The sequence below is a fragment of the Ostrea edulis genome, chromosome 1, assembly GCF_947568905.1.
Source record: "Ostrea edulis chromosome 1, xbOstEdul1.1, whole genome shotgun sequence".
Taxonomy (NCBI): domain Eukaryota; kingdom Metazoa; phylum Mollusca; class Bivalvia; order Ostreida; family Ostreidae; genus Ostrea; species Ostrea edulis.
The window spans coordinates 55,546,829-55,562,139 of NC_079164.1; the positions used below are offsets into that span (position 1 = coordinate 55,546,829).

A 15,311-nucleotide genomic window follows, 5' to 3' on the forward strand; every position below is an offset into this window, starting at 1 on the left:
CTATTCTCAATGATCATGGTATCACAATTTGCTTAGCATTATGGAAAAGAAAATTTGAACAATTTTGCATATATTTCATAATCTTTTCTAACACTACCTCCAATTATTTCCTCATCATACAAAATTTCCTCTTCATTAAAGTCTCATAAGCTTACACTCGAACAGTTTCCATTTCAACAAACAACAATAGCATAAATTCAATACACATTTATATTAACAAAAACAATATTACATTGTCGGTATATTGTCGCTTACGAAACTTGGGCCGAAACGACTAGGTATCGAAGGCCAAAAAACTTGAGGCCGAACGAACCTAGAGCCGAACTGTAAATAAACTGGTTCCCCGCTGATTGGTGCTACACACAGGGTACTAATTTACTGTTGACCTCTCGTGTGTAGCCAAATCGGTGTGTAGCACCAATCAGCGGGGACCAGTTTAAAATAACTTTGGATCGGTTTCGGCTTTGGAGTTTCGGTCGTACTACATTTACCGCTTACCGTTTTAAGCTGTGAACCAGTTTAGGAAAACACGCAGAACACATTTTTCTTGCTGAAGATGAATGTAAATTTATGGAAAAGATGCGAGACTCTGATTAAGCATGTTGACCAGTGTTGGTCAATTACCACAGGTATTATTACAAGCTTTCATAATGCATTTTGAAGATTTTGAATCACAACTCCTCGAATTTCCTCTGTATAAGTTCAGTATTTTGAAACGTGATTCGTATTGCTGATCCTCGCGTATGTTAAGCAATACCAGTCAAAAATTTTAAAATGAAATTTTAAAATGGTTTTTGCTGTGGGTATTTTCTACATTCTTTCTAAATGTCAAAACAGGAAAAAATTGACTTGATAAAACAATTCAATGAAATGACAGCTAATTTAGTATAGGCCTGGCACTATTCTCTTTAGAGAAGTCGAGAGGCATAGCCTACATCGACTTCTCTTTGCAAGCATTCATATTTTGATTCTGGAAAACGTATAAATGCCGGAGTCGGTGACGGTTTATGCTTCAACCGACGTTTCGACTCCAATGTGCCTGGATTTACGCAATAGAGAAGTTGGGGTGCATAGAATCACCAAAATTACTGCTAATCACCGAAATTACCAAAGAAATTACCGAAATTACTAATAAAGGGGCCGAAATTACCTCAGTATATGTTCATCTATATACCATCTAGTCACATATCAAATTTCATGAAGATTAATAATGATTTGAAGGAATTGTTTCCATAAAACCGATTATTGTGAAGTGTGAATCTGAGTTACTTCCCTTTACTGAACTCTCGTACACAGTAAGCGAACTATAAATAGCCAGTAAGTTCTAGTGATGAAACGATTGTCGCCGATGATCGATTGTCGGTCGTTGAGAGACCTACGATGCTACTAATCGATTACAATATAAAAGTCGCCGACATCGTTGACCAAACAAAATCCGGAAATCACTTCAACTTTGTTCAAATTTTATTTTCTGTATGTCAAACCCGATCAAAAATAAGCAAACAAATTGGCGGGAGATATGAAGGACGGCAACAAGAACGACATTCAACAGTCAAATAAAGGAGTCAATCTCTGATATCTTTGATACATTGAGATTATAGATAAATTCCATTACTTGATATATTGAACTTCTGATTTATTTACCTGTGAACAAATGAAACAAAGAAGAATTCAAATGTTGTTTCCATACATTTAATGATTCTGTTAGGAAAACACTTAAATGCCAATTCCGATTATAATCGATTATTAATCGATTACATGTATCCGATTATTGCCGATAATCGATTATGGTTTTTGGTCCGATTGCCCATCACTAGTAAGTTCTAAATGTAGCGTAGAATAAGGCAATATATTATCATTACTATATTACAGTGCATTGCATTCAAACAACCACACGTGAAAGAAATTGTTTCACGTGTACGAGAGGTATATAAAGGGGAATAACTTGTATAAAATTTACACTTCACATTAATCGGTTTAATGGCCACAATTCCTTCAAATCGTTATCAATCATCATGAAATTTGAAGTGTGACTAGATGGCATATAGTTGAACATATACTGAGGTAATTTCAGTTCCTTTATGGATAATTTCGGTCATTTCTTTGGTAATTTCGGTGATTAGCGGTAATTTCGGTGATTCTATGTACCGGACAAGTTGTTTTCAAACATTTAACAGCAATGCACAAAACCGTCACAAGGAAATCAACACTTTTTTGCTTTTAATCCATTTTCAACATGCCCCTGTCCCGGGTTTAAATCACAACTCTGATTACGCCAGCCTGCTTTTCTCTTAACTGGTCCCCTATTGTGACAGCTCCCAAGACCAGTTAACGTAAACCTGGGACAGGGGACATGTTGAAAATGGATTAAAAGCAAGTAAGTGTCGATTTCCTTGTGACAGTTTTGAGCATTACTGCTGATTCTTCATCTAAGTCACTTCTACTACGTTTCGTTTTCTCATGATTTTCTGCGACTTTAGCCTTGCTGGAACTTGTTGTACTGACCGCTTTCCGTTTGATTCAAGTGCGTGCACCTTCCACATATTTTTAAAACCATTCAAAAAGGACATTCTGGTATTGTCTGGTATTGCTTACAGCATTGAAAATAATGACATCAGGATCGACTGCTTATATCATGTATAATTTTGAAATTGACTATTGAGCATGATGTACAGCTGGGTCAATGCTCCATGTTGAATAGAAATATGTGTGTGCAGCGCCACCTATGCCTTCGGCAATATTAGTATGTTTAAAACCGATCATTTATTCAATTGATCAAACTAAAATCTGTAAAGCACACTCACTTGTGACTAGTGTTGAATAATCGGGAAAAATATCATAATCCAATGGATTGATAGTTGGCCAAAATCGGGAGAACTGTATCGATCAAAGATTTATATAATCGGTATTTACATGTAGTTAATAAATGCTTAGGCCAAATAAAAAAAATGTGTGGTTCAGGTTACCTGACTGTCCCTAGTTTTTACCCCCGACCCTAAACATTTTGATTATTTCCAAAATCAGTTACCATTTTTTTTAACAAATGGGTGGTGGGAGTGGGGGGTGGTGGACCACAATAGGAATCGAAGTTTTACAGACAAATATTTGGGGAAAATCTTTAATAATCTTCTGAAGAACCAAAGAAGTTTACATTTACATGAAAGTTCCTGACATAGTGCAGATTCAAGTTTGTAAAAATCATGTCTCCCGGGGGTAGGTAATTGGGACCACAATAGGGATCAAAGTTTTACATGAGAGAAAGGGGCTTCCCCCTCCCCTGTCTCCCCTATTTGGTATATATATACATGTAGTCGACAATACCATTCTGCCTGACAAGTATTTCAGGCATTAGTGTGGCACAGATTATCACGTGGCTGATTTGATATTCAGCAGGTCAAGATGAGGTGAAGACAGGTAAATGAGGTAGAAAAAACACATAGTTTTTGCAGCTTTTTATGAATTTCATCACCAACACAAGATTGTCCGGGCTTGCCTTTTGGATATAATTTTCTTTGTGCTGAATATAAACAAAAGCTTTAAAAACTGGTCATTTGATGAATATCAATATAGATTTATCAAAAACAGACAACCCCGACTTCAAAAGATGGCGTAGCTCTTAATGTTAATATTAACAAACTTTTCAGTAAAATAAAATACCAAACCTGTAAGTGAAGGTATTAATGAACATATTGGGGCATTGTAAATGGCAAAATTCAAACTTTGATGTTTTACTAAAACATCGGGAGCCATGTGTCACAGCTAAAGTGGGGAGGTCCTTTGATTGCATTCTTTGAGGATTTAAAAGCGCTTCGTCCCTGAAAGTCATCTGTTACAACTGGAAATCTGATACTGCTGTAATAACTGTAATTATTATTGAGTCACTCCCAGTATAAATCAAATGTGACAGTGTGATTCTAAAGATTAGACATCTGAAGCTATTCACAACATGACTTATATTTAGCTAAATAAATTTCACTAATCATACCTGGAGTGGGGTAATTATGAATTTATAATGAATTTCATGTCAGTTTCGCAACTTGCTGCTGGTATATGGATGGATGGATGCAGAGAGTATTTTTAATCAATAAATATAAATTTGCTTCCTTTTTGGCAGGTAATACTGGGCCACTGAGGACTTTGAAGAGTAGCAGACAGGTCCCATTCAGACCTCCCATGTCATTTTGTGTACAGAGATACTTTCATGTACAGTCTATTTATCTGTCTAACAGGTAAGGTATAATTCAGAAATTGTTACATCAACAAAATGAAAAAACAAGATGTAGATGTATTTATGTAACATTATGCCTGGTCACCGGAGCCTAGCCACATTTAGTTTTATGAATGACCTTGATCTTTATGAATCACATGACTCTGACCTTTTATTTCATGTATGAAGCTTCTATTTTGGTTAAAGCATTGTTACCAAGGTTAAAAATGAGTTGTGGACATTAAAACAACCCCCCCCCTCCTCCCAATATTTAATTGTGGGAGGATGAAAATAATAACACCTCAGGAAATAAAACAGGATTCTGTATGCATGCATGTATTTCAGAGCAAAGGTATCCAGTGAGGTGACAGAGACAGAGGGAATACAGAGGTCACAGGGTAACTCAGCTTATTAAACAAGTCTGCAAGACATGGTAGTTGATGAATACTGTGGATCACTTTTATTTCACGAGACATTATTTTCGCAAGGATACAATGATGTATTCATGACACATAACTAATTAATTATATTATTATGGTGTTGAGCAGTAGCTTGATCACCATATTGCATCACTGAAGAGACATTATTTGTTGAAATGTGCATCCGGTGCATCAAAATTAGTACCGTATAAGTTTTACAATACAGCAATCACATGGCCTCTCCTTCCAATTCTTTTACGCAACTGCAGTTGACTTCTTGTGAATGCTTCCGCCAAAAAAGTATTTGCTTTTACAGAAGAAATAAAATAAATGTCATGACAATAATGATACAAACCACAAGGATTTTGTAGAAATCTTAAAGTATTTTAGTTGATGAACGACATCATCTCTCTCTATATGAAACACACCTTGGGTATAGTAGCAGATGAATATATTAGCATGTGGAGCTCCAATTAAGAAATAAGGTATCATTTTAGAATATCTATTGAGATATAAATACGGTTTGGCCGAAAGGGCTTTATGGAAAATTTGATCACGTACCAACCCATATTTATATCCCAATAGATATTTTAAAATGATACCTTATTACTTATATTTACATTTTTGACCGATAACCATTGCTGAATTGTGTTATCAATACGTTTCCATACATTTCATATTGTTGACCTTCATAACGCTTTGTTCAAAATGATGAAAACTCAAAACAAAACAAAGTTCCATCAAATGAAGAACTGTTTTAATTATTAAGATGCTCAAAAGCAAGAACCCCGTTATTACGTTCCCCCTTTATTACATTAGTCCGCATATTACATTGGAATTTCAAAGCACAAAACCATTTCTTAACAAACCTATATAATATAGACCTCGTTATTACGTTGTCCCAAGATGCCGGGACTCGGTATTACGTTGTAAAAATTCCGACAAAAACGTAATAAACCCCTAATTATTCAATAGTGATTCTCAAAATAATAAGCCATTCACACCTTGGCTGCCACAGGCAGTCACCATGTAAATTTCCTGGTCTGTTAGGGGATTAGAGATGCTTGACTGATCACACTTTGATAGATCTAGTGACATGAATACAGGTGAATACCCGGTATCGAAGCCAGTGATAAGCAATTAAATGATGTTTATTTAGAAATTGTACTCAATAAAATTTTCTTCATTTTTCATATTTTGATGATCAAAGAAATAATAATTTCAAAACCATTTGTATGTTTAGCATCGTGTGATTGCTTTTGATATTAAAAGTCTATTTACGGACAGCATTTATCGTATCACAGTTGAAACAGCTTGGATAACGGCTTAGACATAGTTAGGTGAGAAAAGGTAGTGTTCAATTAAAACAATTGTCAGTTATTTTGACATAATAGTTTGGATGTTGTTAGATTTTGTCCATAAATACGCCGATCAAACTGCCCAGTGTTATCGGCTGATTCGTGCAAGGCATTTAGCTCGGTGAACATTTTAAAATCCCTTGATATCTTTTTTTTTTGTTGATGTGCACGTGATTTTAGTGCCACCATTTAGTATTATAAATGTGATCTTAATATTAGTGCATTATTTTTTAAAAAGTGGATGCGTTTGTTCTCCGTGTTTATCGTTGGTGAAAGAAGTGTGCAAGTGTTGGATATCGCGTGCGCTTTGTGTCGTCGTTTTGTTGGGGGTTTTTTTGGGATGGGATTTATTAAATTGTGTTTTGTATCGTGTAGTAGAGATATAACTTAAGAAAAAGTTTTGTTATTTTTTGTTTTTTGTACGAATGTTGAATACGAACCGGAGCGAGTTATTGAGAGAAATTTATATGAACGCATTATGTTAAAGTTGAACAAAATGGCGGAAACGAAAACAGATCTGCAATGCTTATCAAAGCATCCTAATTTATCCTACACAAGAAATAAAGAAAATGGATGAAAACATGAAGAATTACGGACATTTAAGATAAGATGTAAATAAATCAAGTGTCATAGTCTTTAAAACAAAGACAGTAGAGATATGTTCACACACACACACCTTCACGGAGTATCAACGGAAGATATAGTTTCCAAATGATATTTTTAATGGATTTCACTGGGAACGTTTATTACGTTGACCCCGGTATTACGTTATTTTATCGTGACAAATTGGAAAACGTAATAACGGGGTTCCACTGTATATCAACAAAAAACATGATATACATTCACTCAAGAATATATGATTGAAACTCTCCTTATGTCTAAATTGGTAAGTTTTGAAAAACTGATAAAAATGTACTACGAAAGGGGGTGCACAACGTTACAGTTTTGATGTGCCCTTTCACTTTTGAAAGTTGAAGACGCAGTTGTTGAAGACCGACTTTGAAAGATATTCTGTGGATATTACGGAGTTAACAGAAGACTGAGGTGGAGGAACATGAAGAACAGGGCGGCAGTCATCAGGTGTAGGCAAATCATTTAAACACAGGACAGAGGCCGCAGATGATCTCCTGAAAGAACTGAGATCGCAGAGGATGTGGAAGTGTACAAAGGTATGCGACGGTTTTGATTTGGATTTGTAATTGTTGAGCTCACTGAACGCTTCTATTGACTCGATAAATTTCTGTAATAGGTTTTCAACGACACCTTGCTTCGATGTCCCGACATAAACATGATTTGGTATGCTTGAAATCCGGCATCACTCATGGCTGCTGTGGCATGCAGACAGTGCGGTGTGTAGGTCTTAATGCATTTTGACGACTTAAAAATATTAGCCATAAATCCTGTGAATGTCCTTTTTGCTAAAGGCCAAATGTCATCGTCTAGAAGAAGGTACAATTCTGCATCACCCAAATCAAAGTTACCAAATTCAGTCATTGTTTACATAAGGGTGACCAGAGGTCAATGTAGCAGAAGAAATTTTAGACATACAGAAGTAAGACATTGTTTTACAGAAATGTTTTTGTTATTGATGAAAGTCCATTTCTTGGAGTACAAATAAAATCATATATACATTTTGTGATGTTGATTTCATCTATTGATAGACTCTTTGTAATAAGTGGAAGCTAAATGTCTGAGATAGTGTGGGTTTGGAAGAGGAATGATTATGGAGCGGATCAAAAATCTGATTTAAATCAGATTGAATTTCAATAGGGTTGGGTATTGCCTAGGGCTGTGCGGTGCACCGAAATTTCGGTGCACCGCGATTCATACCATTCGATTCGATGCACCGATTACAAATTCCGGATTTCGGTTCGGTTCGGTTTAGATTTTACTTACACCAAAATAACAAATATGGCGTCCGAGTAATGTGCAGAGCATGTGTTTTTTTATGCAACAGAGATTTAAATCACGACTGTGTTGAGAGTTAGCATTTTCAAATCTCAGATACCAACAGAATATGGTCCGTAAGATCATTGCTGTAATGCAGTTTATCTTTACATGACATATACCATTTCTGTCAGTGGTGGAGTGAAATCAATATTGTAGGTAATGACACAGATTTGACAGTTAATATGAGAGAAGTAAATCAATAAAGGAGATATTTTCAAAGACTCTCAATTGATGAAATTGTTGAATTTTTGCATATCAATGAAAACAATATCATATACATTTTAGATTCACTATAGATTTGTTTAATAATCCAAAACTTATGCAGCACATTAATATATCAAATTTTGATGGACTGTCAGTGTTTTCTTTTTTCTATCAAAGTTATAAAATGCCATTATGAATAAATATGATGTTTACAAATGACGACATATAGTTATGTAACTTGAATAAAATCAAATCAAATATGCTACTCATTAAAATTGTTAATTTTTGTGGTGTCATTAGATAAATTGGACCTAACATGAACCGAATCGAAAATAACCGAACCGTGCTGTTCTGAATCGAAACCGAACCGAATCGAGCTAACCCTGAATCGTCCCAGCCCTAGTATTGCTAGCAAAAATGATATTGCAATACTTAATTGTCCCCCACTGCAACGCGGAAGGGGACATAGAAATACCGTAGCTGCAATAATGCAGTCCTATCCGATTTTTTTTTATTCTGAAAAAAAAAATCGGAGAGGGCTACATTATTGCAGTTAAGAAATACCGGAGTCAGTGCGTCTGTCAGTCCAGTTTTCCGCACTTTTTTTCTCTGTTCTTGCAGATATTTATTTGATATTTGGTATGTTGCTTTGCCATAACAAGTTACAGATCAAGTTCGTATTTTGTCTCTGTCTGTTGATTTTTCACTTAGTTATGGCCCCTGGACTTAGAAAAATAACATGAATTATCAGTTTTCTAGACTTTTTTTGTTGTGCTTGCAGATATTCATTTGATATTTGGTACATTGCTTTGCCATAACAAGTTACAGATCAAGTTCGAATTTCGTGCTTTAGAACAGAAATTACAAAAATCAATGTATGCACCCAGGGGTGCATGAGCCGAGTTGCATGGGATACATTGTAAAGTCAGGAATGATTTGGCATATTCATAATTGTGAAGAACTAATTTCAGGTTTAAACTTTTTGAGTTACTGTCCAGAAACCATATTTGTCTGAAGTTTTCAATCTATTTTCGGTCACTGTGACCTTGACCTTTGACTTTTTCTCTCCAAAATCAATAGGTGCCTTGCTTTGCTGGTATCCAACAATACATCCAAGTGTCATTTGATTCAAATTAAAATTTTTCGAGTTATCCTCCGGAAACCAAAATTTTTTGAAATTTTAAATCTAGTTTCGGTCACTGTGACCTTGACCTTTGACCTATTTTCTCCAAAATCAATAGGGGTCTTCCTTACCTGGTACATAACAATATCTTTAAGTATCATTTGATTCGGATTTAAATTTTCTGAATTATCCGGAAACCAAATATTTCTGAAATTTTCATTCTATATTCTGTCACTGTGACCTTTGCCTTTTTTTTTCTCCAAAATCAATAGAGGTCTTCCTTACCTGGTACCCAACAATATATTAAAGTTTCATTTGATTCGGATTTAAACTTTCTGAGTTATCATCTGGAAACCAAATTTTTCTGAAATTTTCATTCTATATTCGGTCACTGTGACCTTGACCTTTGACCTATTTTCTCCAAAATCAATAGGGGTCTTCCTTACCTGGTACCCAACAATATATCAAAGTTTCATTTGAAAAGATTGTAAACTTTTCGAGTTATCATCCGGAAACCAATTGTTGACGCCTGCCCACCCACCCGCCCGCATGCATCACCAAACCAATAGCCGAGTTCAACTTCGTTGCAACTCGGCTAAAAATGCACTGTAACCACCTTGCAATTGTCTTTTGTGGTGTCCTGTATGTTCTGATTAGGAATTGTGTCAATGTGAGGCCTCGGTTTCATGCTGTCTATACTTCCTCTTACAAGGCACGTAGCATCGTCTTATCAACAACATATAAATGGAGGGGGAGGCGAAGATGTCTTGTCTAAAGTTATTGACAAGGAAATAAAAATGGGGAGTTTGCCCGAAGTTCAAGTCCTGATTCGTGGAAGGGGAGGAGTGTTCATCAACTAAAACAGCCTCAACCAACCAACCCCCCACCCCCACCCGACTGTGATTAATTAGATTGTGTGAGTGTATGGGAGGGTGTCGTAGTCATTCATTACATGAGTTCAATTCATAACTTCAAGCTTACGTTCTTCTCGTTCAATAAATACTACTATCAGAAATAGTGTGTGTGTGGGGGGGGGGGAGGGGGGGTGTACCATTATACTAAATATTTACCTTTATTTGCATATCAAAATAACGGAAAATATCATTGTCACCCCCTCCTCCTATGCATATCTGTGCCCTCCTTTATGATAAGAAATGTGTTGATGGTCACTGTTGATCAGGAAGTGTATGACATATTTCTTCCATTTTTGCTGGGTTGATCAACCGGATACTTAGATCATAACGAGTCAAACATGTCAACGTCTCGAAAAAATGATTGGTCTGAACAGAAATAAGAACATGTCTTAACTTATCACAGCATTTGTAATTCTATTAAAATGAATTTAAAACCCGAATTCTGAAACTTAGATATCCAATACAATTATTTTCCTTCTATTCTAAAAATCGGGTGAAACGGCCCACGCCAAGCAATCACAATGTGATAAAAGAAAATATAAAATTTATGATATAATGATTATTTGATAAATACTTACATGTACTTAACACTGATCCAGTGAAACACTGAATATTATAGACAATTATATTGTCTCTCTTCATTTAACATACATATCAGTGTACCCACTCTTTAAAATTGGTTAAAATTAATTATTACATAAATCTGAACTAAAACCCAGTCTTTAGATATTTGATAAATGAATCATCGTAATTGAGTGACTTATGAGAAAGGAAATTCAAATTCCCGATGTGTTTATTTTGATACCATTCATTTTGCAAATCATTTTATGCGTTGGAAGATGCGCATTTTACTGGTAATTGTTTCTCATATAAATGGTAGAATATTTACATTTATCACGCCTCAGACAAAATTGTTGAAATCTAATTGGTCAGATCTTGGTCACATGACGCCGTGAAAAAAACCGTATCATGCGAGTAAAATCCGTATTGGGCGAGTAATTTTATTTATCGTCGGGTTCGACTTGCAGCCGTGTCAAAAGGAAAGACATTTGACTAAGTTGTATGATATAGACCCCCACATATACAGTTAGAGGTCTTCGACGTGATAAATTCGTTACACAGTTAGTTAGTGACCTGATACGGAAAAATACATAGTGTGAAAAGAAAACCCGTATCGCCGAGCCCGATACGGGTTTTCTTTTCACACCATGTATTTTTCTGTATCAGGTCACTAACTAACTGTGTAACTAATAATATGTGTATTTGCCTTGTTACAGTGTATCTATGTATGATTGTGCAATATTTCCCGTCTACCAGTGCACCCGAATCTTGATAATTATATTTCCCACTGTTCGCTAATAAAAGCGGGAAAATTATGTATTCATGTTATATTAGCGTGTTTTATATAGTTGTTTTGGTCCATTATTGACCAATAGGGGGGTAGTATACTGTCACGGGGAGTAAGCGGGTTTGTATAGGCTTGTCACTTTCTAGCCGGCGTTCATGCTGATAGGACAAATTTTGCTATTTTCAGTTTTTATCTAGCATGTTATATATTTGTAAAGTGTGAGGTCCGTCACACTCTCCCTGCATCATTGAGCAATGGCATCGGATACAGGTGTCCTAGAGTTTTTCACGATTATTATCGTTTTATTTCTAGGGTTTTCCTGGCCGGCTCTGGTGTTCACAAAGATGTACTATTGTATATATACAACTGTACTAGTCTAGTATATCTATATGAACAGTATTGTGTATTATCATTCACATTTGTGTATAAGTCTGAATGATAAATTTGCACATCCTCCAGTGTACACTGTTGGCTATATACTATTTACTGAGGTGTTGAGTTATGTTTGATAGGTAGTTAAGTTAAAACTTAAACGAACTTTATTTCCAATCGATACACTACATATGTGGCTACATTGGCAAATACATGTACATTTTATTGGGACTAAAATTGATGGGCTGGTGTCTTTTCCTTAAATATGTATTTCTTTTTATTGAATCTTGAATTTTTTAAAAATAAAATAATAATTGCATAGACTCGACCAGTCTTCAATAAAATTTGATGAATTTATGAAATTATAAGTAAATCGAAGCTTTCGTTTGACTCTTCTCGTGTTTCTTATAACATATTCATGTTGCATATATCGTTTTATTCTTTGGAAGATGTTCTGACAGTGGTAAATGTAATTTAAAAGAAAATGTTAGATTTTTCATCCTTGGTTTTATTCTTCTCATTACATTTAATTCTTATTATATAGCCTACATATAATTTAAAACGTCGAGAGCTTGTGTTTTGTAAGCAGCGTGGTTTATTTCCTGTCTTCACGTGTGTCCGATCCGAGTTTTGAAATGCATGGGTTTTACGAGGAATTGGCATTTTGAAGCAACATGGTTTCTCTCCAAATTTTACCCGAAACTTGACCAAATTGGAGACTTAGAGACGCACCCTCCCACCCCACCCCCATCATATTAAGAATTGTTACTTATTCTTTCATTTATTGCAAAGTAAATTTTTTTTAGAAATAAAATAAAAGTTGCATAGATCCATTCGATAAATCAATGAATTTTATTGCAAAAAATAATGATAAAAAACAGATTTACATTATACATTTTGCCAATCATTTCATGCTAAATCTAATAAAATGTTAGATTTTGTGTCCGTGACTGACTTCATTTGTTTGGATAAATTTTTATATAGTATGATTTTTAAGTTTGCGTAATCTGTGCATCCAAGTTTTGAAAGGCATGGTTTTGACTAGGGTCTCTTTATCAGCACTACAAAGGAGTAGGTACGGTTTTGGCCAAATTCTGCCCGGCGTTTATGGAGGAAAATTATTTTGCGTTGGAGATATTTTCCAGTCAAATTCTTAAAAGAGTAACTTATAGTAACTCTCAAAAGCATATGGAAATCAACTCGTCTACGCGCATGCGTAGTACATAATCAAAAAAAGTAAGGGCTTTCAGGTTATTTGTGGTGTTTTCATGGTTTTTGTATTGATAAACTTGTGAAATTGAACACCTCTTCCCTCATCACCCGGAATAATTTTTATATGGATTAAAAATTTACTAAATAACTTACAATTCTTCTTAGTTTCATCCCGGGCGACGATGGAAGAGGGGTTAAAATATCAGTAGAAAGATGCTAACAAATTCGCCATCGTGACGCTATTTGCGTTGATCGTGGTGGTTGAAGAGGAAACGAGAATCATTTGAGTAGTAAATATATTTTCAAATAATATATGCTCATATAGTTATTATTTTAAACACTTTGACATTTATTAAAATCGTCATAATAATAAAAATCCGGATAAATTTAAGCCTATATCTTACAGACCGGATGCCAATAAAATTTGTTGTTATGGCTATAGTGTAAACAGAACGGTGTATAAATAGCATCAACCGACGATTCGTGAGACATACCAGGCAAACTACATTTAAATAGTTTATATAGCGATGGACGATTTTTAAAATAAATAATATATTCCTTGAAGATTCAAGCATTATTTTTACCATTCACATTCATTTGATTAAATGGGAAACAGTATGTGGTATATTACATGTAACAGCAGACGACAATATCCACCTAGGGACGTACATACATCAGTGACGTATTTAGTGCGAGTGTAAAATTTTATAGTTTTCAAAGACAATTTATTTGTCAGAAATTATACGATGTAAAATTTTACGCACACTATTTATAAATACACCGCCGCGGTGGCCAAGAGGTTAGAACGTTCGCCCCGCATGCGGAAGGCACAGGGCTCAAATCCCGGCCGCGACAGACCTAAATCGTTAAAAACAGGTAGTGACAGTTCCATCGCCAAACGCTCGTCATCAGGTGTGAATGTCACCGGTCCTTGGAGATGACCTTAAAAACAGATGACCCGTGTCACAATATGGCATGCTAAAGAACCCTCACTGCTCAATGCCCGTAAGCACCAAGACGTAAGCATGATACAATCAAACAATCAATAACGCGTACAGTATGTCATGAAAATCTGTGAGGTACAGAGTGATGCAAATTTCATCTGATGTTTGGGCAATTTTTTTTTTTTGGTGTTCTACTATATCTGCAATGGTTACAAAACTATTTCGTTGTTTGGGGAACACTAATTCACTTTCATTTTTGAAAACACAATACAAAACAAAAAAGGTTTGTGGATAGCTAAGATAGGGATTAACATATATTTCCTGCAAGGCACTTTTTACTTGCATTAGTCCTAGAAGGAATTGAAAATATGTTACTCATTAAAATTATTTTTAAATGGTATGATTGAGGTGCCTGAAAGATAATTTGCTCCATATGGGTTACTCGTATTACGATATGTATTTTGATTTACAATGATTGAAATTGAAATATATTATAGGCGCATAGATCGTTTTTCAAAAAAAAGGGGGGGGGTTGACTTCTCGAAAACATTGACAAACATAAAAATAGGGATTTTGGTAGCATTGGTCAATGGAGTGGGTTGATTACATGTATCCAATGTATCACTTACAATTACATTTCATCTATCTTTCTCTACTACTATAAAATACAGTCCGGGGGAGGGAGGTTACACAAAGCGAATACACAACATATGGATATATACAAATATAATATTGAGACTCGCAATATTGAGCATTCCGTCAAAATTTGGTTTTCTCCATTCGAGATAAATATACGATGTATGTATATACTTGCATAATGAGAAAATGCAGTTTATATTTGAATGGTTTTCTTTTATCATGGGGCGGGGGTTGGTTAGCAAGTCTTAAGTTTTATTTCTCTTTTATAAACTATCAAATGATTTTTGTATTTTACAACTTTTAAGAGGGTTTCTTTGGACAAAAGTGGATACAATGACACTGAATTGCACCAACCAAGTGTTGGGATGTACCAGTTTTGTATCGCTCATTTGTACAGTACTGAACACATTGACGATTTTTTTGTGGAGAAATCTGAGCCTGATAGTGGTGAGTGAGAGTGTGTGTGAATATATGTATGAGAGACGGTCTGTTTGAGGCATGGTATATTTATGAGAGAGAGAGAGAGAATTTTGACTTTAAAAGTTTTTAATGTTTTGTTTATTTTACCTCCTTTTGAGAACTTTTCACTCAAATTAAGAAATCATCAGCTATATGTGAAGT

General features: G+C 35.2%; 1 protein-coding gene across 1 annotated transcript in view; it reads left to right on the top strand.

Annotated features, from left to right (window-relative positions):
• Positions 1-309: 309 nt before the first annotated feature.
• Positions 310-15,311, top strand: part of LOC130051812 (39S ribosomal protein L21, mitochondrial-like) — a 62,092-nt gene continuing 47,090 nt past the window's right edge. Inside the window, exons 1-3 of the mRNA XM_056154522.1 lie at positions 310-629; positions 4,115-4,229; positions 4,553-4,605. Of these exons, the coding sequence (XP_056010497.1) occupies positions 557-629; positions 4,115-4,229; positions 4,553-4,605 (241 nt within the window). The 5' untranslated portion in view covers positions 310-556. The remainder of the gene's footprint in view (positions 630-4,114; positions 4,230-4,552; positions 4,606-15,311) is intronic.